This window comes from Notolepis coatsorum (genome assembly GCF_963971535.1).
Source record: "Notolepis coatsorum genome assembly, chromosome: 8".
NCBI lineage: Eukaryota > Metazoa > Chordata > Actinopteri > Aulopiformes > Paralepididae > Notolepis > Notolepis coatsorum.
Genome location: NC_140172.1, coordinates 98605403 through 98628555, shown reverse-complemented (window position 1 = coordinate 98628555; position 23153 = coordinate 98605403). Strand labels below are relative to the sequence as shown.

General features: G+C 41.6%; 1 protein-coding gene across 3 annotated transcripts; it reads right to left on the bottom strand.

Annotated features, from left to right (window-relative positions):
* Positions 1–1760: 1760 nt before the first annotated feature.
* rnft1 (ring finger protein, transmembrane 1) lies at positions 1761–22850 on the bottom strand. Of its 3 annotated transcripts, none has more exons than XM_084319838.1 (9): positions 22676–22850; positions 21587–22020; positions 16961–17037; positions 16744–16844; positions 16292–16445; positions 8808–8966; positions 7866–7931; positions 7659–7760; positions 1761–4219 (listed from the first exon to the last, which is right to left on the bottom strand). In XM_084319838.1, exons 1-9 carry the CDS (start codon positions 22699–22701, stop codon positions 4085–4087), a joined length of 1254 nt encoding a protein of 417 aa, XP_084175964.1. In that variant the 5' UTR covers positions 22702–22850; the 3' UTR covers positions 1761–4084. The 3 variants fall into 3 exon arrangements, with proteins under 3 accessions (XP_084175964.1, XP_084175965.1, XP_084175966.1); XM_084319839.1 differs by having other exon boundaries at positions 21587–22011; XM_084319840.1 differs by having other exon boundaries at positions 21587–21971.
* Positions 22851–23153: the final 303 nt, after the last annotated feature.

The window sequence follows — 23153 nt, the reverse complement described above, 5'->3', positions numbered from 1 at the left end:
GACACTATAAACCGTCCCGTCAAAATGGCTTAAAGAAATAGTTTTTTCATCAATACGTTCCCATTTTATAGCGTCTTGAATATGAACGTTATATGAGATTGGTCTGGTATATTTTCTGCAAAACGAGATACAGGGCTAATAGCTAATAACGTTAATGGCGTTTCGGCCCTACAGAAGCTAGATCTAAATGCATATTGTCGGTATCATGGTCCACCATGAATGCATAAAAGGGGGGGGCGGGGACGTCGTTTCTGATTATTGATTACCAATAACGCCGTTAGCTTCAGTAGCCACATTTGCTGATCGCCTGGTTGGGTATGATAACAAGGCCTGATCAGTGTGTAATTTATGTGAAAAAGCTCTTACCGTGGGCCGGTTGGACTGCAAAAAAGATTTCCCAGTTATCGATCGCCATCTGGTAGATCGATATGTCCATTGGCTGATGATATATTCCTTTACTGCGTACTGAATTCCGCGTCCCAAAATGCATTCCATGCTACATGCTACACGCATAGATTCAGGCTAACAGGAAACTCCATTCAAGATCGGAAAAAAAGCCACCGTTCTGCCACAGGGAACACTGCATTATCGAGACAGCGCCCCGACGAGGATCTGGCCGGTAATGCACTTTTCCGAATTCCAAGAGTAGGGTATTTCTGCAGTGCCGCTCTGTGACATTTAAAATGGAATAAAAGCCAAAACAGCCTAGCCACGGATATGTCCGTGGTTGGCCCTTTAACACTTTGATTACCACTGGTGAACATGGTAAAACGTGGTTAAATGCCACCACCCACTTCAATGATAGCGTTGTGAACGCATAATCTCTGTCTTAAATTATGGCTATGTGTCTAATCTGGCCGTCGCTTATCAATGACTTGTTTGCAGTCAACATTGTCGAAACGGATTGTTTTTTAATGGGTTCATTTCCGTTTTATAGCATTTTGAAAAGCCCTCGTTTTTCAGGAAAATATATAGATTCTGTGATAATCGCCCTTTACTGGAATATTCTGGAATACACAAAAACGTTATAATTTTTCTGCGTTTTCAAATAAACGCTAGATTATCGATAGTATATGTGTACTTATGCACACTATAGAAGCGGGCAGAAATATCGATTCTCTCATTTCCTGATCAGCGGCACACACACACACACATGGGACACGTTGATATATCTGTGAAAAAAGCTCTGATTATCCCAAGACTGGTAAAATAGATTCCTTACCTCAGATCAGATGTTCTCCAAAAAGATTATTCCAATTCCTGATCGCCATTCCAAATATCGATCGCGTTTATTGATTCAGCATTGGGTACTGTAAATATATATTCCACACGTTTTCCGGGCTCGGCGATCACTTGGTCTCTTCAGTTGGCTTGACGGAAAAGTAACATGAGGAGGCTGGCCCGCCCCTGGGTAAATTGGCCAATATTATTTCATTTATATGTTGAATAGATCATTTTGATCACCCTCCCATCTCCAATCCAAAATGGTAAATTGCCTTTTCTCAATAACCATCCTTATTAGATGGTTAATTGATCATACATTGGATATAGAATGTACTAACCTTTAATAAAGTTAGAAATGTAACTAGATTATTTGAAAGATTCACAATAAAATAATTAGCTAATAATAATATTACATTTAAATGTAATATTTATTGAGAATGGTTATTATAAAATGTTACCTTTTGAACTTAACATTAAGGCAGGGCTATTCAGTACTCATTGTCATTACAATCTCACAAGACACACAAAAGTACATAAATCGTACATCTTTATTCAATAAATGTGTTGATCAAAACAGAAAGGAGGCAGAAAGAAAACACTGATATGACTTCACTACATTATATGATAATAAAATAGATGCATCTCACACTCTTTGGTTTTCTTACAAAAAGGAGGCTTCACCACCTCTATTAGAAAAATAATTTGTGTGGAAAATAATCATTTAAATCTCAGTTGCATGCCTTTCCCCCCTTAACTACTGTATGAACACGTCCCCAAAAACTGCAAGCAAGAAAATGCTGTGTGTGGGGGGGGTCTTAATGTTTTAGCAGTCTTTCTTGTAGCAGTGAAGTCCAGCCACGGCGCAAGAATATGCATGGCAACGTTGTGGTTATTATCACTGGACAATAGGGTACTACTGAATATTGTAGGGCTTCACATCAACCTCTTGAAATCTAAGCAATGTGCTAAGTTTTCATTATATATATATCATTCCAATTTGGTATTCTTCCCATTTCCTGTCGACAAGACTCTGGATAACCAGCACACAGGTTGTGGGTTTGGATGCTTAAGTTATGAAAATATATTCATAATATTCCATCTCGACATCTTGGTCAGAAACCAATAGGTGATTGTAATCAATTAACAGGTGATGATCATTAAATGACACCTGTGGCCAATGAGGTGTGGCACTGTGCCATAGTGGTCGTCAAAATACGTCATGAATAGATATTTTATAATTCAGATATAAGTGTTGGTGTTGAGCCACAAACAGAGCTGCGCAGCACCTATCATCTCTGGATCCCACGAGTCTTCTCTATAGGGAGGTGTAGTGGTGATGTCATTGGTGTTTCCCGCGCGGTCCATCCCTCTTGGAATCGCGATGTATTTCCAATGGATACATTTCTAAATCGTCTCGTTTAAAACAAATAAAGCATGGACATTGGCATGGTGTACCTTTCTGTGTGTATTCATCCACAATCTATAGCTCAACATGAAAAAAATCACAATAAATCTCAAAAGTAGCAAAATAACAACGTTTATGTTTTCCTTCACTGAGGAACTACACTTCACTCTGGCGCTGCTGACGGCGACAGCACTGAACAACAGGCGTTCTACTGGTAAGTGTAGTTCTTTTTTAATGACTAAAAACCTTATAACTAACTTTATTTCAACCAAAAATGCTTAAACAATAATGTTAGTGATAGAAGGGAACTCATTTTGTGCAAAAATGGAAAGCGTGCCAATGTTCATGAGGCAGAATTATTACAATAGCCGATAATACGTTTTCCCAATGATAAATCCCTATACAGGTGGACCGCACGGGAAACTAAAGTGACGTCAGACTACACCGCCCTATGGGCATTAGCCTGTTGCGAACATGAAGATTAGCTCTAAGGATTTTACTAATAAAGATTAGCTCTAGGGATTTTACTAATAAAGATTAGCTCTAGGGATTTTACTAATGAAGATTAGCTCTAGGGATTTGACTAATAAAGATTAGCTCTAGGGATTTTACTAATGAAGATTAGCTCTAGGGATTTTATTAATAAAAGATTAGTTCTAGTATTTTTACTATGCAACACAGAAACCCGCAGTTCTCATGTAACGGTTGCCTAGATTTCTCTTGTGCTTGTTGTTGTTGGAACCATTAAAATGAGATTTAAACTCTATAGTCGTTATTTAAAATTGTATATTCATACAACCGATAAACAATCTCAGAGAACCATAGGTTCCCATGTTGCACTGTGAAATTATCGTAGATAATCTTAATTTTTTTGTCACAAGGCTACACAATTCTTCCACAACCAGAGGCGGTGAGAACTGCAGAGCTCCATTGACCAAAACACAACTTATTATTATTATTATTATTATATATATATATATTATTTTTTTTATAAATTGATGACTTTTGATCTGGGGTTTGGTGAAAAATATACCTAAAATACTATGTATTTTACACGCTCATATTCACATGTAGAGAAACAATGGAATTTCCTGCCCCATAAAAAAGGAGATTTTCTATCTGTACTATTACAGACAAAACAACAAAAAATACAACAATGCAACATGATTATAAAACAACAGGAAACAGGGGGAAAACACTAGAGGTGAGACAACTTTCAGTCATCTGTAAAAAGTGAAAGAAGTAGGACTTCCTGTTACGCTAACAGTAACATGCCAAGGTGCAAGTTATGTGTCCTGACTGACCTTGTAGCCAGTAGGCAGCACAGCCCTTAATGAATGGAGGAACAGTGTAGTCAACTTTACCCGTTAATTAGGTATCGTCAATATAAAATGTCACAGACACGTAGAAAACGGTGTCCCACATAAAAAAAATAACAAACTATTGCTCTTCAGGTCAATAGATCTGTAGGTGTGGAGACGTGGCCCCATCTCTCCACTTGTAGATCTTCTCCGTGATCACCGTCCGGCACAGTGGACAGTTCTTCTCGCGGTTGAACCACAGAGCGATGCATTCGTCACAGAATATATGCTATAAGGAAAGGATGAAAAAATAAATTAAAAAAGCAGTTATGTATAAATATGAAAACAAGTTCTGTTCTTACAATATATTAACAGAGGAACATTAATGTGCACATCATCAGTTCATCCAATAGCAGGTGAGACATACTAGAGTTATGGTATCTACTAGGGATGAGTTATAGTATCTACTAGGGATGAGTTATAGTATCTACTAGGGGTTTCAGTTCAGTTTCAGTTTAAACTTTATTTGAACAGGGACGGCACACATTAATGAACATAAATGTAAATGTATGAGACAGTGTTAGCCAAAGCTAATTTTCAACTGTTGTCCCTGGGGCTGGTGTTAAAAAGCAGCTAAAAAATAAAGCATAACATATATGGCATACAGGTAATTAAGAACAGGTTAAAAACACATAATGCAAAATATTTACATCAGACAGGTGAGTTATGATATCCCTATACAATGGATGCTAGTTATAGTATCTACTAGGGATGAATTATGATATGTATCTACTAGGGATGAGTTATGGTATCCCTATACTATGGATGCTAGTTATAGTATCTACTAGGGATGAGTTATGATATGTATCTACTAGGGATGAGTTATGGTATCCCTATACTATGGATGCTAGTTATGATATCTACAAGGGATGAATTATGATGTCTACTAGATATGGGTTATGGTATCCCTATACTATGGATGCTAGTTATAGTATCTACTAGGGATGAGTTATAGTAACTACTAGGGATGGTAGAGTTATAGTAACTACTAGGGATGAGTTATAGTATCTACTAGGGATGAGTTATAGTATCTACTAGATATGGGTTATGATATCCCTATACTAGGGATGCTAGAGTTATAGTATCTACTAGGGATGTCCTGAGCCCATCTCAAAAGATTGGTTTCAGTGATGATCACGGCATATTTTAATATTAAGCCTGATCAAATTCAGATTTTTAAAAAGGCCTTTAAAAAGGGAACTCGGAAATAAACGCAGAAGGTCCCAAAATGTGAGCTTTTGATTGATTGATTGAAATTTGTATTAACAGATTGCAGAATGGGTACAATACAGTACAGCTCAATACACACAATTGTTAAGGGGATGCAGACCAGAGAAAGACTTTCATCTTGTTTACATCAGGGTCCCCCATTTTCAATTCATCATATGACATACAGGTAGACAGTAATGTTGCATCTAGACATTTATGACATACCAGATCTACAAATATACAGTACTGTTTATGTGTGCAAAAGGAGTCTGAAAAGAGAGTATATACATTTAAGGGGGAAGAAACTGTACATTGGAGGAGGTTGGGTAGGTGGGGTGGGGGTAGGTGGGGTGGGAAACTGTACATTGGAGGTGGGTGGAGTGGGGGGGGGGTTGGGTAGGCGGGGTGCGGTGGGGGAAACTGTACATTGGAGGGGGTTGGGTTTAGACATTTACAGGGGCCAGTTTCGAATTGCAGTCTCCCGTAGGTGCTTTTTGAGAGTAGTTTTGAAAGTGGGTAGTGATTCACATTCCTTTACAGCTGTGGGTAGGGCGTTCCACATTGATGTGGCATAATTGCGAAACGTGTTTAGTCCCTTGTTTGAGCCGAATCTGGGTTTAACATGATTTGTGGAGCTCCCTCTGGTGTTGTGGTCGTGGTATTCACTGACCTTTGGGAAGTATTTTGACATGTACATGGGTACCTTAGTGGTGTAGTGTATCTTGTAGACCAGGCCCATTGCAAGTTGCTGTACTCTGTCGTCTACTCTAAGCCATCCTAGGTTGTCAAAGTGGGCAGGGGTGAGGTGGGTTCTAGGAGTAAGGTCAAGCAGTAGTCTGACCAGTTTGTTTTGTGATGTTTGTAATTTTGTTTTTAGCGCCTTTGAGGTGCTTTGGTACCATGAGGTGCAAGCATAGTCGTAGTACCCTTGAATGAGTGCTCCTGCCAGAGTCTTCAGGGTATTCTTGTTTACCAGAGAGGAGATCCGGTACAGGAATCTAGTTAGTTGGTTGACTTTTTTGATTACATTGGATGCCATTTTGTCACAGGAAAGGTTTGCCTCTAGGATGGCTTTTGGGGAAACTTGTAGAAATATTATGACATTTACATCTTTGTGAGCAATTATTACCACAATAAGATTAATAGAAACATAATTCTGTACAAAGGCAACTTGGGGTGAGATCAGTGTTACTAGGATGCTGTGTGTGTGTTCATGCTCGCCTGTTACACAGGGGATTGTCCACCTGTAAGCCATGTGCGTTTCTTATGAGATAATGAAGCCAAAATGTCGAAGCCATCCATGATCAATGGGGGAAACGTTTAAAAGCTTGTAAATTTAGAACAGACGACCGAGTAGACAATAACTCAACGCAGAGCAGTCCTTGTTAATGCAAAGTCTGTCCAAGACACCGCTTCACTGGGGCTGCAATGTTTGCTGCTACTAGGGATGGGTACCGTTCACATTTGAACCGATACGGTACCGGTACCTGTGAATCGATACCGATTTCGGTACTTTAGTCTATAAAAATGTAATCTACCTACCTCAGTCATAAAAAAAAAATTCCAAACTTCAAATAACTACATTTTTGACCGTTTTCAGCTTGCCATTGCCCCGACTGCTTTGTTGTTGAATCAAGTCAAATCCTAGGTAAGCCTATATTGTGCGTGTGAACGTTGACATGAAAAGAAAAAGACAGGCCTATTATGCCTACCTGAATTAAGCCAAAATCCCACTTCAGAAACAAGTGTCACATTTTAGCAAAGGGAAGGTAAACCTTTCGTAGTGTTTCATTTAGGGTAAGGAACAGTGTAAAAACGTGAATTCAGATGCCCCCCCCCCCAAAAAAAAGACCCAACTGTAAATAGACCCGTTTGCTGTATAAACATACTGTGTTTGAGCCAATAAGCAATACCAACTGAGTCACGTGACTAAGTTGCCCCAGACCTGTGCAAGCTGCTGCGCTAAAAAAGTATGATGGGGCTCTAAGAAAAAAGTTGTAGAACGCGCTCACCTCACTTGACACTATGGAGAAACCATGGCACTCCCCTGACTAAAAGTTGTTTCAAACGAAAACGACTGGATGTGATTTAGCCAAATCAGCACGGCATGGATTGATTGTTTAGATCGCTAACATGGCCAACAAATGCAAATATATTGTAGTCTGCCCCGTTGTTCTGACCAGGATTACGTTCCTTTTGCCCCCTTGATGCCCGCGCACACCGAGTCTGACGTGGACAGCAAACGGGTCTATATAAAGGGATCTTATGAGACAGAAATGTGCAACCATGCAAGCTGTTATTATCTAGGAAAATACAGATATGAGATCGCGATTCAGTATTCGTAGATACTCGTAATATTAAATTACTCGGATCAGGATCGTGGGCAAAAGAAAAGCTGAACGGGGAAATCGTGTGTGTGTGTAGATGAGGGCATGTAATCCATCTCTCCATGGCTGTACCTGACAGAGGAGGGCCCGAGGCTCCCTGTACTCTCCCTGGCAGATGGGGCAGATGTCCCCAGCCTCACTGCATTGGCTTCTGGTGGCGGCTGCCCCTGTGTGCTGCCCAACGAGAACAAGAACGGTGGATTTAAATTACAACCACAACACTTGCAGCAATATTTCAAACTTGTCCCATTGGAAAAAGGAAGTTCTTGACCACTATACCTCGCCCTTGAGAAATATCCTCAGAGTTTTCATCAAAGACCCCCACTGTCCATACAATCCTAAAAGCTGCGAGGAGAAACCAAAGCCAAAAGAATATATATTATTGATTAGGTGAACTGAAAACTGGAAAACACATCATTGGTTCTTGGTCCCTTTTTTGTGATTTAGAAAGATGAGCCTGCAATGCAAGACAATAAATGTTAAAAAGCACAGCTCAATGCCTAATGAATCCTATTGGTACTATCCATTATAGACCACCACAACACTTCCGGTATTCTGAAATAATGGGAGAGAGCGGGGGGAGAAACTTTATGAATGTGGATGAGAGCCGCGACATTAAGTGGTTGTAGCTACGGTTGTGGGGGTGCTGGAGACATGATCCAATAGACCTTTATACGCCTGAATCTCCTGAACACGGAGTGACCAATTCCAAGTCGATCTGCACTTTCTCAGCCGAGCTAGTGTCACTTTTCTGCACCTACTCCCGAACTACCCACGGAGTCTAGGTTAATCAATCTGCGCATGAGTAGTTCGGGAGTAGGTGCGAAAAAGAGACTGAGACATGAGCTCAATGGAACGCGGAAAGTGCAGTGGTCTATAGCAAATTCAACACACAATGAACATGTTTATTGTAAGTATTTTACACCTGTTTTGATGTTGTCATAATATGTCAATTGTATCATTAATATAATGTATATATTTGAATTTGCCTCATGTCTGCCTATTCATAGACGTACGGTATTCTTAGGGACAAATGTCAACCCTACTGATCATCACAGCTAACGCTTTCTATTGACTAAACAGATGGTGATGTGTGTATCCGTTCCATAAATGGTCCATCAAAACAGACGGACATGTTATCGGTCTCGTCTGATAAATGGACACTCCTCCTCACAGAGACATAACTGAAGACATACGAGGACAAAATGGTCGAGGTGTCACCTTTAGTATGAGGTAGCCCAACGCCAGCAGGACGCCTAGTGTGAGTCCGGTGGTGCCGTCCACCTCCTCGTAGGTGATCAGGTAGCGGAACCACATGGGAACAGGGGCCACGGCCTGGTGGACCTGGCCCACCTCCTCGGTCAGCATGAGACACCGGCCCTGGAGACAGACGAGACACTAGGGTTAGCAGCCGTGGGCTTCTATTAAAGTCTTCTACAACACCGGCCCTGGAGACCGACACACTAGGGTTAGCAGCACGGTCTGTGGTTCTATTAAAGTCTTCTACAACACCAGCCCTGGAGACAGACAGACACACTAGGGTTAGCAGCACGGTCTGTGGTTCTATTAAAGTCTTCTACAACACCGGCCCTGGAGACAGACAGACACACTAGGGTTAGCAGCACCGTCTGTGGTTCTATTAAAGTCTTCTACAACACCGGCCCTGGAGACAGACAGACACACTAGGGTTAGCAGCCGTGGGCTTCTATTAAAGTCTTCTACAACACCGGCCCTGGAGACAGACACACTAGGGTTAGCAGCCCTGTCTGTGGTTCTATTAAAGTATTCTACAACACCGGCCCTGGAGACAGACAGACACACTAGGGTTAGCAGCACTGTGGTTCTATTAAAATCTTCTAGTTCAGATTATTGGAACATATTTTGCTACTACTTACCAATTATTTTAATGTTGTTAATTGGTCCCTTCTCTAGTCAAGTCAAGTCAATTTTATTTATATAGCACATTTCCAGGCAGCGGCAGCTGGCACCAAAGTGCTTCACAGGCAGGTTGATAAAAAAACAAAATAATACGATGCAAGATATAAAATAAAAAAAACACAGTAAAACAATGAATGTAATAAAAACAGGTAGGACACAAGCAAAGAGGATAGGGGTCTAGTGGTGATTAAGTGGGGGGGAAGGCCAGGGAGAACAGGTAGGTTTTTAAAAGTGATTAAAAAAACCTGCAAGGTCTGGGCGGTCCGTACGTTGAGGGGGAGGCTGTTCCACAGTCTAGGCGCTGCGGTGGAGAAGGCTCTGTCTCCCCTAGTCTTGAGCCTAGTTCTAGGCACCACCAATAGCAGCTGGTCAGCTGATCTAAGGAATCCGTGGGGGGTGTGGCGGTGCAAGAGCTTGGATAGATAGGAAGGAGCCGTGCCATTTAGTGATTTAAAAACATTTAGGGCTAATTTAAAATCTATTCTAAAGCGAACAGGCAGCCAGTGGAGCGAGGCCAGAACTGGGCTGATGTGGTCGTGTTTTTTTGTTTTGGTGAGAGGCGCGCGGCTGCGTTCTGCACCAGTTGTAGGCGGCGAAGCAGGGATTTGTCGATGCCTGTGTAGAGGGCATTGCAATAGTCGAGACGAGGCATGTATCACCGTCTCTAGGTTACTTTGGGAGAGGTATGCCTTTGTCTTCGCCAGGAGTCTGAGGTGGTAAAAACTTTTTTTGACTACGGCGCTGACCTGTTTGTCAAATTTTAAATTGCTGTCGAAGATAACCCAGAGGTTCCTGACAGAGGTGGAGAGGTTTGGACCCAGGGGACCAAGTGCGTCGATGAGGGGGTCCAGGGGGGCACTATTAAAAACAATGACCTGTTTTCCCTTCGTTTAGTGTCAGGGAATTTTCAGACATCCAGCACTTGATCTCTGCCAGGCAGTCAAGTAGTGGTTGTATTGATGTTTTCCCTTGGGTGGGTTTTAGGGGGAGGTAGACCTGCACGTCATCGGCGAAGCAATGGAATGAGATATTATGTTTTTCCAAGATCTGGCCTAGGGGGAGTATATATAGGAGGAAGAGGGTGGGACCCAATATCGAGCCTTGGGGCACCCCGCAGGTGAGGGGGGCCACAGAGGAAGTGAAGTCACCAAGTTGGACAGAGAAGGTCCTATTACTTAGGTAGGACCGGAACCAGTCTAAGACGGGGCCCCTAAGGCCTACGTGATGCTCGAGGCGAGCTAAAAGGATGTGGTGATCTACCGTATCAAAGGCAGCTGTGAGGTCAAGGAGTAGTAGTAGGGATGGGTTGCCTGCATCAGCAGCTGAAATCAGGTCATTTAAGACACGGAGGACACAATCCATGCTTTTCCTCATACTAGCTCCGGCTGTTTAACTACAAACCAATGCAAAGTTAATGGGGTCAAGCTCCTGTCTGTACAAGCTGACTGAGGACAACTGACATCTACTCCACAGTGCACTTAAAAGTAGAATTCAGTTGTCAGTTCCGTCCAGATTTCAGCTTGTACTGGAGCTTGACCCCATTGTCTTTGCATGTTTCCCCCAAAAATGTATTACGTTTTTTTTAGGGCTGGGACTTTATCGCATTAATTGCGATTATTACATGGCGTTTTAACATTCGCCGAAATGCTTGATTGTGATTAGGCAATAGCCCCTGACAGCGGTGAATTATTTTTCGATAACTGACCGCTGCCATGGGCAACGCAATATTGCGCTATTGACCAATCACAATCAAGCATTTAGATTGCAGTCACGAAAGCTAAGCATTACCATTATGCACAGCTGCACTCATCAGTGCAATCAAGTCCAAACCTGCTGGCTGCCGGCGATAATAATAATAACTTTATTTGGGCTGACAGCGGAGCCACAGAACTGCGCCTGCATTTGATCTCGTCTTGTCGATGGTGTAAAATGAATTAGGTATATTGTTAGTAAGTTAGCCATGTAATAAGCGGGATAATGTATAGCCTATACTCGGTCATTGTCGCAAAATAATTGACCGACACGGAGTTTAGAATACCGAGGCGCCGCGCCGAGGTGTTTTAAACGTAGTGAAGGTCAATTATTTTCTCTTGCATGTATCGAGTATAGGCTATACATTATCCCTTACTTCTTAGTCTGGTTTGTTCATACAGAATATTGAAAAAATAAGAGAAATTGAGAAGAATCTTTTTTCTTTTCAGGAGCATATGACCAAAACCCAGGCAATTTCGAGCCCTTAACACTTTCAGTGCCCATGACGTCATATGACGTTTTTTCAGCCCAATGCCTGAATGCCCACGACGTGTATTAGCGTTTTATTTTTTTTATTAGCGATCTGATTTCATATTTCATCAACAGAGTCTCCCGTTGGTACAGCAGCTCCTCCAGCAGCTCAGAATGGAAGAAAGCGCCCCCTATCGTCTATCCCTGTGTAACTGCACGTCAGTCGCTTAGACTGACCTGGGATCAGTCGATATGTAGAGGCGGAGCCTTGAGCTGGCAAGCTGTCTGCTCAACATGGAAGTCATCGCGGGATGGGAATCAGCCTGGAATATATATTCACAGTAGCCAATCAATAAGCGTGATTGATTTTTGGAATGGCGATCAGGAATTTGAATGATCTTTTTGGAGAACATCTGATCTGAGGTAAGGAACCTATTTTACCAGTCTTGGGATAATCAGAGTTGTATTCGCTGAGATCTCAGCGTTTGCCCTATGTGTGATGTGTCTCTGTGTGCACGATCGCTGATGAGGAAATCAGAGAATCGATTTTTCAGCTCGCGGCCCCAGCGTGCATACGTACACATATACTATCGATAATCTAGCGTTTATGTTAGCTCAGTAGTTAGCTTCATGTTAGCTCAGTAGTTATCAATCAATCAATTGTAGCGCTGGGATAAAGGAGTCGGAGGCGGTGTATCGAAGTTGAACCTAATTCCTTTATTCAACAGCAGCATAACAACAATGTCAACGTAGTCGAATCGATAGGTAGAATGATGTATCGAAGTTGAACCTAATTCCTTTATTCAACAGCAGCATAACAACAATGTCAACGTAATGAATGCTCGAGGCAGGAAGTGCTACACACAATATCGTCCGGGGGGAACTACTATTCCCAACAGTTCTGTGTGAATTATGTACAGTCACTACACAATCAATCAATCAATCACGTATCTCTTGCACGGCTGCGGTGCGGCGGCTGGCGTGGCTGAATAACAGTAGCAGTGATCGCCTGCTGCGTCCATCGCGTGTATATATATACCGTATTAGTATTAGCAATAGCATATAGTATTAATGTGATTGACCAGCGTTAATGTGTGCTAATATGGCTTTAATATGGGACGTTAATATGAACCAAAGGCATCATCTGTGATTAGTGTTGAATGGGGGTCTACTCTGAACCACGTCGAACCAAGCGGCGACCTCATGCGCGGCGAGCGCCTGGGCGAAGGAAAAGGAAATGCGCATTACCGTACTGGTGTATGGCGAAGAATGCGGAAGCGCTCTTGCACTCTTCGGCTGGGATTAATATAGACGCTGACGGGCCATCAGCGCCCTCTCTGCTGTTGGCCCCCAATAAGTTAAACGTATGTATAATGTATATTCATTGATTCACTCGTATTAGGGCTGCAACGATTAGTCGACATAATCGACGACGTCGATTATAAATAATCGTCGACGAGGAATTGTTGCGTCGATTAGTCATTAAAAGAAATTAAAAATAAAGATTATTATATATATTTTTTTTTTGCACTACCTATCTTTGTGAAAGTGGCTTCTCAGCTCTGGTCCAGCCAGCTGAAGACTTCTTAGCTTAACATAACAGACCGACAGTAAGTTTGGGGGAACTAATGGGATAACTGGGGATGTTGTTTGGTCCTGACAAGAGTCTCAAAGCAACTCTAAGGTCATGCTCAATGTCCAATCTGTTCCTCTGCTCTGTCTTCAGCTGGACCAGAGCTGAGAAGCCACGTTCACAAAGATAGGTAGTGCAAAAAATAAAAATAAAAATTATATTTGTCTATTTTTTAATATAATTGTTTTTCGATTAGTCGACTAATCGAAAAAATTATCGACAGATTAGTCGACTACCAAAATAGTCATTAGTTGCAGCCCTAACTCGTATACCAAAATCCATTTGAAAAATTTTGCTTTTCGCATCAAATATTGATATGCGATTAAAATGTGATTAATTTCAATTAATTAACTATAAAGTCTCGAATTAATTCGATTACAATTTTTAATCGAGTCCCACCATTCGTTTTTTTCTCTTTGTGGGAGTTTTCCCCTTATCTTTGTTGAGGGTTAAGTCATGGGGTGTTGTTCCTATGTGGGCCTGTGAACATGTAATTATATTTTGGGCTACACAAATCAATTTGACCTGACTTGTGATTTTGTGATCGAATGACACAAAACTTTGTCACACTTCTTCTCTATTACGGAGCACATGTGTGTCACGCTTGATGCCAATCTGAATAACCGATCAGTAATTTGACACCTCTTGTTAGCCAAACATTGGACCTCATTCACAAACGCACTTATGAAAAAGTTAGGGAGAAATGTCTTCTTAACTCCACTTAAGAAGTTCTCTGGCCATTTCTGGCATTCCTGAACGGTTTCTTATCTGAGATTCGTTCTTAGCTATGAACAGGATTTAAGAACATGGAAAAGCAGTCGTAGATAGGCCAGATTGGTGTGTCTTAATTTGTGAGAAATCATTGGTGATTGCGTTCACATCGATTCTAAAGACAAAAATTATGTTTTACATTCATAATCAAGGCATGACAAGGCATCGTGATGTCCTAAAATAAATAAAAGCACTGCAAATTAATAAATAAATAAGCACTAAACTCAATGGCACGGATATAGCTATAGTGGAATAGAATGGACATATCTATATTCTGCTCTCAGAACATCCCATTCCTTTCATGTAGGCTATATATTTACCATTTTGTATTAATAGTCCATATACCATTTTTTTATTGTTGGTTTTATTTATTTTTTACTTTGCTTAGTGTGCACAATGTAAGAGCCAGTGGAGAAACATTCCACTGTTCATCTTTACTGGTTTGATGTTGCATGTAAATGGACTGCATTTATATAGCGCTTTCATCCAAAGCGCTTTACAACTTATGCCTCACATTCACTCACACATTCATTCCCACACCGACGGTGGAGGCAACCATGCAAGGTGCCAACCTGCTCATCAGGAGCAGTTAGGGGTTAAGTGTCTTAAATCTTTATTAAATTTTTATTTTACAGACAGACCGACCTATAATAGCTGCATTATAAAAGAGATACTGTAATTGCATCCCCCTAAAATGCTATTATTTTATGAGCAAAAATCACGATTTCAAATCATGGTTATTACATGTTTTGACCATGTGTAAGAACTAGGGATGCACCGATCCGACTTTTTCAGTCCCGATACCGATACCTGGGCCCTCATTTATCAATGGTGCGTACACACAGATATGTGCGTAACCCGTGCGTACGATCATTTCTAAGCAAAGTGTGTGACTTATCAATTTGAACGTGTGCTTGACTTTGTGCATATATTTACGCACAGCTCCGAGCATGCGTACCTGGCGCCCAGCGGTAGAATATGAATATTGCAACACGGAAATAAGCTTCCGTGCATTAGTTTCAACACTGGCATGTTCTGTATGACCCGTAATTCATTATAGTTCATTGTAAAATAGCGACAGTAGTGTAATTATTGTCAAACCCTATAAATATAGCATTTGGAATAGGTCTTTCTTTCCGAATGAATGCAGAAAGGTTTATATATAGGGTTATCGGAATACTATGGGGTGCACTGACTGCACTCCGCGGGGAACGGTTTTCAGAGATAGCAGATAGGGATGAATGAATGAATGAGGGGCAGTCTAATTGCAGAGAGAACATAATATTAACTAGAGTCCGCTATACCCGAGACACCTTCATTTGTACCGCAATTTGAGACCGAAATTAGAGCGTGGAACAAAATGCACAAATGCCATCCCCATGCACATTCAAGTCCTCTCCACCCTCGGGTCTTTGGCCACCGGCACGGTCCATCGTGATATTGGAGATGGATCGCGCAATAGACTGTTACTGTACCACCCATGTAGCTGTCAAAGCTCCATCACAAATGCAGTTATGTGAATAGAAAGGGATTCCACTCAGTCAATGTTGCGATGCGCATTTGCCTGATACATGTCGTTGCTGCATGCCGGGAGGAAGGCAATGCTGCATGTTTTCAATTCATTAAATAAAACGGATACTTTTTGCAAGGGTTTACTGACTGTCATACAAATAATCAACCAACTACATACTGTAACTTTTCAGTGCACGTTTTTATTTACATTGTGACAACAGCCTTGTGAGCTCCTGCAGTGACCCGCACACAGACATGATGGAATTCAAGTTCAAGTTTGTATTGATCACATATAGGCAGGCTACACATGGTGTAGGCTACATGGCAGTGAGATTCATTGTTCTTATATGCTCTCGTATTATTGTTTATATAGGCTACCTAATACCGACATCAAAATAGATTGTATGCCTCTACAAATCATATGCAGGTAGAACATTTACTAGAACATTACTTTCCTAACTTAGTGAAACAAAATGTAACAAATTAACACAGATATAAATGTACTGAATTGTTATTTATTATTAAAGTTAAATAGATAGCTATTTTAGTCATATCGGGGCCGTTATCCGATATCAATATCGGAGCATCCCTAGTAAGATCAAACTCGTCCAGATCCATCCTTCCATACCTGTGTTCTGTAGGTGACCAGCGACGAGGGCAGCAGCAGGATAAGGCACTTAATCCCCATGAAGAGGAACTTAATTATAAAGTTGGTGATGCCTACTGCCCACAGAACCTCCCAGAAACCCAGAGGCTCAATGGTTGGGTTGAGGAAGACGAGGCTGGGGGGGGAGGGAGAGAGAGAGAGAGAGAGAGAGAGAGAGAGAGAGAGAGAGAGAGAGAGAGAGAGAGAGAGAGAGAGAGAGAGATCAGCCCCTATCATCACTTCCCCACACTGTACCACCGCATGGTCAAGGCCACACGGAGAGTCAATCGGAATGAAAACACACACAAGAGAGAGAGAGAGAGAGAGAGAGAGAGAGAGAGAGAGAGACAGAGAGAGAGATGGATGGATGGACCATAATCTACAGAGATGTTCCATAGCTGATGCGAGGCGACAGGGGCAGAGGTCAGTCTTACCAATAGTAAAGTGTCTCAAGGAGAAACGTGTAGTAAAGCAGGGATGCAGAGGTGATCAGGAAGAGCAGCAGCCAGACGCACTGCAGCTTAGAGTGACGGTCCTGATGAGACACACAGCAGACCCCAGATCAGATCACAAATGTCTCTGAAGGGCACAGAGACATTGATGCAACAAATACACTAATTATCAATGAATGTTCCGGGGGCCACGACTTACCTGAAGAAAGGCTTGAGTTTGAATGGTTTTATTCACATATAGAAAGGTTGTGAAGAGGCCGACACCGACTGCTAAACCTGGAAGAATACAGGAGAGAATGTAAGGCAAGTTGTCTTGTACCGAGAGATAAAGGTCAACTTGGTTAGATGTTTCATCATTTGAACCATGTTCAATTATGTGGAATAAGCATGTAATCCAGCGGTTCTCAAACTACGGGTCGCGACCCAAAGTGGGGTCGTGGGTAGGTGACATTGGCAAGTAAAACATATTTTTTTTTGTTTTGTTCTAGCAACATATTTTGGCTAAATATGCCTTGTTTTATAAATGTGTATTGATAACAGAGCTGTAATAAAATGTTCTAATAAATATGCATGATCAAGTTCAACAACGTGTGCTTTTATTTTGATATTCCTTAATTCCACGTTGAAATTACGTGATACATTAACACTATCAGTGCCGACCTTGTTTACCTTTTTACCCAGTTGAATGCCATCATCCACTTCAATGTTAGCGTTAAAAATGCATAATATATGTTTTAAATTATGGCTATGTGTCTAATCTGCCCGTCGCTTATCAATGACTTGTTTGCAGTCAACATTGTCGAAACGGATTGTTTTTAATCGGTTCTAGGGCTGTCCCCGACTAAGGATTTGGATGATCGACTATGATTGACAAAAATGTGCCGTTAGTCGACTATTGGTCGACAAAATATATATATATATATATAATATTAAAGAAAATGTATCATTCCATTTGGGCTGTGGGGGGTGCTTAATGTCTGAAGGAGTCGACTGAAGGCTTCTTGTCCTCTGCAAAAGCATGCAATTGGTCCACTGATGGATACATCTTGATATTTGTCTAGTCTAGTGTGTTCATTAATAGAATAGAAATACTTTTATTATCCCGTGGGAAATTAGACACTGCAAATTAGATGGGTGAAATCCTCTTTCAGTGCCTGTGTGCCTGTTTTCATAGGCAGTTAGCTTCTGGTATGCGTGACATTAGCGTTAGCCACGCTTCTAGGCCTCTTTTCTTTTGGAAAGAATGATACAAAATATATATAAAATTTTTTTTTTTAAATATATTCGACTAAGAGGTTGGCTGGTCGACTACGGCTCCTTTCGACCGATTAGTAGACAAATCGACTAATAGGGGTCAGCCCTAATCGGTTCATATCCTTTTTATAGCATTTCGAAAAGCTATCGTTCTCTCTAAAATTTTCGGAAAATTGAAAGATTCCCCCCATAAACTGCATCTATTAGAATATTCTCGAATACACTAGACACGTTGTCATTTGTCGGCTTATTTATGAATCGTTTTCAAATAAACGCTAGATTATCGATAGTATATGTGTACTTATACACGCTATAGAGGCGGGCTGAAAAATCTATTCTCTCGTTTCCTCAAGATCACACACACACATACATAGGGACACGCTGTTATCTCAGTGAATACAGCTCAGATTACCCCAAGACTGGTAACAGACTCCTTACCTTATATCAGATGTTCTCCAAAAAGATTATTCCAATTCCTGATCGCCATTCCAAATATCGATCGCGTTTATTGATTGATTATTGGCTGCTGTAAATATATATTCCAGGCTGCTTTCCGTCTCGCGATCAGATCCCTCATCATCAGATCCATCGCCAGCATAATGGAGCCAGTTGGCTCCACCTCTACAGATCCCACAGGGATCAAGCAGTATAATCGACTGACCTGCAGTTACACAGGGATAGACGATAGGGGGCGGTTCCCATCTGAGCTCCTACAGGGGCTGCTGTACCAACGGGAGACTCGGTTGATGAAATATGAATTCAGATCGCTATTAAAAAATAAAAACGGCATTTCTCGTTGTCAGCACTCTGATAAAACGAGAATATTCGTCGTCGGCATTCAAAGTGTTAGCACTTTCAGAGCCCAAGCTTAATCTTGATTTACCGGTTGAATGCCCACCATCCACTTCAATGTTAGCGTTAATAACGCCTAATCTATGTTTTAAATTATGGCTATGTGCCCGTCGCTTATCAATGACTCGTTTTCCAGTCAACATTGTGGAAGCGGATTGTTTTTTTATCGGTTCATTTTCGTTTTATAGCATTTTTGAAAAGCCCTCGTTTTCAAGGGAAATAAAAAGATTCCATGATAAACGCCATGTACTGGAATATTCTAGAATACACAAACGTTGTCATTTTTCGGCCTATTTATGAATCGTTTTCAAATAAACGGTAGATTATCGATAGTATATGTGTACGTATGCACGCTGGGGCCGCGAGCTGAAAATCGATTCTCTGATTTCCTGAAAGCGATCGCGCACACACACACACATAGGGCAAACGCTGAGATCTCAGCGAATACAACTCTGATTATCCCAAGACTGGTAAAATAGATTCCTTACCTCAGATCAGATGTTCTCCAAAAAGATCATTCAAATTCCTGATCGCCATTCCAAAAATCTATCACTACTGTCTACTATCGATTGGCTACTGTGAATATATATTCAAGGCTGATTACCATCGCGCGATCACTTCCACGTTGAGCAGACGGCTTGCCACAGCTCAGGGAGCCAGCTGGCCCCGCCTCTACATATCACTGATCCCAGGTCAGTCTAAGCGACTGACATGCAGTTTTCAGGGATAGACGATAGGGGGCGCTTTTTTCCATTCTGAGCTGCTGGAGGAGCTGGTGTACCAACGGGAGACTCGGTTGATGAAATATCGCTAATAAAAAAAATTAAACGATAATTGTCGTTGTGGGCATTCAGGGGGGGGGGGAGGGGGGGCTGATAAAACGTCATATGACGTTTTGGGCATTGAAAGTGTTAAGTGTGGGGTCGCCAAAAGAAATCCTAAATAAATGGGGTTGTGTAGAGCCATATGAAATCCACGTTCACGGAATCGCGGACGGAATCGCGGAATTCACCAATAAAAATGGAATCAACTGCAAAACGTGGAATATTGCAGAATTTGGCCTACCTAATCTGGACTGAAATTCCGTTTTTGGGTGGAACGTTTGGTGCAAAGCAAACATGACCGGGACCGGTGAGGCGGGGACGCTAGAGCGGGTTACACACAACACGCAGCAGTGCTCAAGCGTCTGGCTGCTTTGATGTTAACATCGTCAAGAAGCTAAGAAATTCCGCAATAAGCCCTCAATTCAGAGCAGAACAGTATCCTAATGACTTTTATGCCTCCGGCAATAAGGTGTTTTGCAAATTCTGTCAACGTTCCGTGGACTGGACCCGCAAAAACACAGCTATGTAACATTAGGACATAGGACTAATAGATGGAAATGATAGCTTCTAGCTAAATCTAGTGCACCGATCCATTTGTTTAATGCAAACGATTGTCATTACACACACTGTCCTTTATAAACGAAATAAACTAAAAGGTGCCTAAATTATGCATTACTATATTTCATCACAATATAAAGGCTTGCATCACAGTGAGGAAAGGGGCTACCTACGGCCATCGTCAACGAGAGTCATCCACGGTCGGCTTAGCTTGACTGAGTTTTCAAAGGGGGCGTGGTTTAGCGACAGGTCTATTACATAATCCAACATTGTGTAAGCAACTAACACATTCCACGTGACAGAATCGTTTTTGAATGAGTCGTTATGATGCTATCAATACATCCATTCATAAAGATTGTCCGCCATCTTGGTTTCATTCCTAAAACCACGAACGGCGGAGTGATTGTAATTCGGTTGTGGGCGGGTTCTGGGATCACAAGCGTGTGTTATGATAAATAACAACGTCTAACTTGACTGTTTCAGCCAATCAGAATCGAGAAACTTGCATGCCATTGTATAATATATAACAGACCATAGTGTGACGACTGTTTTAGACTAAACCGTGAAATAATGAGCTTATTCAATATAATTGAACATGGTTTGAGTCTACTACAGTTCTCGTTCCAAACAATCAAATATCTTATTAATAAGGGTAAAGTACGACCCAATTTAAGAATTCATAGTTTGTTATTCCTATAATCTAAGACAGTTCAGTAATATTAGTGAACATGAACTCTCCCAAATCCAAAAAACCTGAGTGCTAAAACACTAATTTTTGATGTTATCAGGTATCAAGTATGAAGCTGCCCGAAGACAATGAATTGGGAAAGATGGTATTAACCCTTTCACAACCACACTACAGAAGGTTAACCTTTCACTACCACACTACAGACGGCGGTTAACCGTCTGTAGTGTGGTAGTGAAAGGTTAACCTTCTGTAGTGTGGTTGTGAAAGGGTTAACCATTTTTCGTGTGGCAGTGAAAGGGTTAACCCTTTGGTATTGTGGCAGTGAAAGGGTTAAAGGTGAAATTAGATCACCATGGGGAATGTGAGTTTCTGTTTCAAACTCAAACAAACATTCTGTGGGTCCACAAAATCTGTCTCCCATTCATTGTCTATGCCTATGGAGCAGCTCCAGACTGTATACCGGATGATGACACCACACTTCTGAGTCTTACCATCTCTGGTTTCTTGGCTTTGGGAGAGAATAGCTCATGTTCACAAATAATTATTTAACTTTCTTTGGAGGTGGAAACAACACATTACAATTTCTTAATTTTGGGGGGAGGGGGTGTTCCCCTATAAATTCCCCTTCAAATTAATCTCATATACTTGCCCAGAGCGTGTTGAATGACTATCTTAGCGCACAGGATGATTATGAAGGGAAGACTCTTCTGGAGCCAGCGGAAGAGGTAGCGCAGCTCAGAGAAGGAGGCACTGGGTTCTCCAGAGTCCTGGTCCGAGTCGGCCGGGTCCAGCTCAGGCTCCGTGTGCGAGTGGTGCTGCTGGGTACGACTATGTCCGTGTGAGTGAGAATGGGGGTGGGAGCTGACTCTGGACCTTCTGGACGACGCCCCTCCGCTGGACTCTGTAGTGCCGCCGTTCATTGGCACCTGCACCTCGCATGTCTCAGGGATGGTCACACTGCTGGAGCCTGGTGTCCTGGTCACCAGCTCCGGCTGCAGGGTCAGGGACAGGCCACCCAGCTCATTTGGATTGGGCTGCATTACAGTTTGAGACTCCCTCAGTTTCAATGCTCTTCTGGAATCACTCATATGACAAATATATATATATATAAAGCCAATGGCAGGGAAAGACAAAAGAGATTAACCTGATTAATGGTAGTTTAGATTATGTGAATAATAGATGGCAGGTTTATTTTTGTCGGGATGAATGATCAAATAGACTGAGAAATATAAAAAAAAAAAAAAAAAAAAGACCCGCGAGGTGAAACGTAAATAAAGGAGTTGTTCAAGTGTTACTACTAGTACTACTTGTGATGACAGCTGACATTACAAGCTAACGTTAGCTAAGGTACAGACCAAGTACTATAGACCTTAGATAGTAGATACATGTTCAACTTAGTTAGCATTTAACGTAGTTACACCAAGAATGTACACGAACCGGCTAGAAACTGCAACTTTAGAACAGTGAGTCGGTGACTAGGGCTAACCATCAGTAATCATTGTTCATATTTGACAGCATCGGCAGCTACATGGCTAGCTAAGATCAACTGACATTATTACCGTGTAAGAGAAATGACCTCGCAAGCTAAATCAAATAGTTTGTCTAGCAAGCTAACTTACTAACAAGCCAAACCCGACATTAGCAACGTTAATGTTCGTCGATGCTAAAGCCAGATCACAGTTACTATGCTAACTAGGATTCTCACTCCAGTTATAAACAAGCTTAACGTTAAATATACCTTTCATACTGCGCCCGGAGTTTCATGGTAAATCACTCGTCCCCATCTAACAAGCTGTCTAAAACACGAAGTAAAATAAACATCAAAATAAATGTAAAACTAAACTAAAGTTAATTCGTAATCTTGCTAACTAAGCCATAAGATTATTGAGCAATACGAAATACGGCAGCACCGAATGTCGCAAACCTCTTCTTCTGCTTAATTTCCGGCAGACTCGACACCTTTTGGTGCAGTGCTGCCATCCTCTGTTCACTCTCGTGATTTGCACCGTCAAAGTAGCTAGATCCGTTTATCATGGCTAATTCACAACTGTAAAGAGGGTTTCTACCAGAGCCGTATAACCAGGTAGAAACCAGAGCCGTATAATTAAGAGTTCCGACACTCCCACCCACTTGGTTGTTATCGTGGAATGCGGAAGTAAAGCGCCTCAGCATGGCTTTGTCAGTATTCCAATGTACAGCCCCACCCAACCCCACCC

Excerpts from the sequence above, each read along its gene's own strand:
- rnft1 (XM_084319838.1), bottom strand. The coding sequence starts at position 22,701 with ATGAAACTCCGGGCGCAGTATGAAAG. Across the intron at positions 7,932-8,807 it reads TGGGCTACCTCATACTAAAG|CTTTTAGGATTGTATGGACA; the intron begins GTGACACCTCGA and ends TTCTCCTCGCAG. Across the intron at positions 4,220-7,658 it reads CTCGGGCCCTCCTCTGTCAG|CATATATTCTGTGACGAATG; the intron begins GTACAGCCATGG and ends CTTTCCTTATAG.